Below are 1,457 nucleotides of genomic sequence, written 5' to 3'. Positions count from 1 at the left end.
TAACTCCAATTAGAGTTCCCACCAAGTAATGGGTTCGAACACTCCACATAATGCAGCACGCGCCTCTGTGACCAGAGAGCCCCTCCATCAGGCAGCGCGGTGCAGCAACCTTTTAGGTTCTGACCTCAATTATGCACGCCCCTCCCGTATGCACGCCCCTCCCGCATGCACGCCCCTCACCTGAGCTCGGAACTTCCCCTAAGAAAAGGGGACCCAGCAAGCAGCAGGAGGCTGAGACGCAAGCCGGAAGCTGTCACCTTTGACCTCGGAAGTTGCCTCTGCCATCAGAGGCGCAGTTCCGGTTAGGCGGCGAAGTTTGTTTACATTGTTCACAGGCTACCTTTTTCCATCTCGGGTTCCAAGATGGGGAAATCCTTTGCCAACTTCATGTGCAAGAAGGACTTTCATCCTGCTTCCAAATCCAATATAAAAAAAGTGAGTAAGGCGAACCCGGGGTTATCTAGTTTCTAGGAGCTTCTGGAGATGAGAGTGATGGTGTCTCTGGGATCCCTGAGGCTTCCGCTCTTACTCAAGACCCAATGCTGTCTTCTTTCTCCGTTGAGTTAACTCGCTGACGAAACTGGTACACATCGTTTATTCTACATCAGAGAGGAGACCGGCCCCCCTGTACGGTTCTATCAGCTACAGACTTAATGCTTAAGATGGGAAGACTGTTATTAGGGTTCTTCAGTGCTTCCCTGAGCTGTCTGCTTTAGTCTTTTCGGATCCCGGGGAAGCGCGGTTTCTGAATATTGCTCTCCTGTACAAAGATGTTGTTGTTGTTGTTGACGACCTGTTTATTTAAAAAGGAAAGCAAACGATTTCACTCGTTATCACCCGATAACTTAGGGTTTGTATGAAGACCTTGCTGAAGTTTAGCGTTTTAGGTGCAATACTGAAAGGCCATGTTGTTGTTGTTGTGTGCCGTGGAGTGGGTTCCGACTCATAGAGACTCTACAGGGTTTGCGAGGCTGTAAATCTCTACGGGAGCTGAAAGCCTCCTCTTTCTCCCGCGGAACAGCTGGTAGTTTCCGAAGGCCATAGTTCATACATAATCCGATCATTATTCGGGAAGTAGAATGGTGAAGTAGAAAGAGTCTGAGTTTTGGATTCTAGTTATCTAAGCACAGTCACTTTTAGCTCTGAGACCTTGAACAAAAGAATATCTCTTAGCTTCAGTTTCCTAATCAGTAAATTAAGAAGGATTAATATCTGTTGCCTTGGCGCGTAAGATTTTAATGAGAATAAAGTGAGATGGTGGCCACATAGATGTGCTCCGTGAAATATACACATACTTGTGAAAATGAGCTTTTACTTTTTTTTGTTGCTTTTAAAAAACCATTATAGCAATGAGATGTTGCTGTACCAAGCTCCTTCTCTAGACCAGTGTTTCGCAATCTTTTTTCATTCTCCTAATGAAAGGAGCTCTGGTAGCGTAGTGGTTACGAATCGGGCTG

The 1,457-nt window shown here is 46.2% G+C and overlaps 1 protein-coding gene across 1 annotated transcript in view; it reads left to right on the top strand.

Annotated features, from left to right (window-relative positions):
• The first annotated feature begins 363 nt into the window (after positions 1–363).
• CIR1 (corepressor interacting with RBPJ, 1) overlaps positions 364–1,457 on the top strand; it is a 66,188-nt gene continuing 65,094 nt past the window's right edge. Inside the window, 1 exon segment of the mRNA XM_006878311.1 lies at positions 364–435. Coding sequence (XP_006878373.1) covers positions 364–435 — 72 coding nt within the window.

Source organism: Chrysochloris asiatica, unplaced genomic scaffold (genome assembly GCF_000296735.1).
Source record: "Chrysochloris asiatica unplaced genomic scaffold, ChrAsi1.0 scaffold00094, whole genome shotgun sequence".
Taxonomy (NCBI): Eukaryota; Metazoa; Chordata; class Mammalia; order Afrosoricida; family Chrysochloridae; genus Chrysochloris; species Chrysochloris asiatica.
The sequence above is the reverse complement of the archived record's forward strand: the minus strand, read 5'-3'. Positions and strand labels throughout refer to the sequence as shown.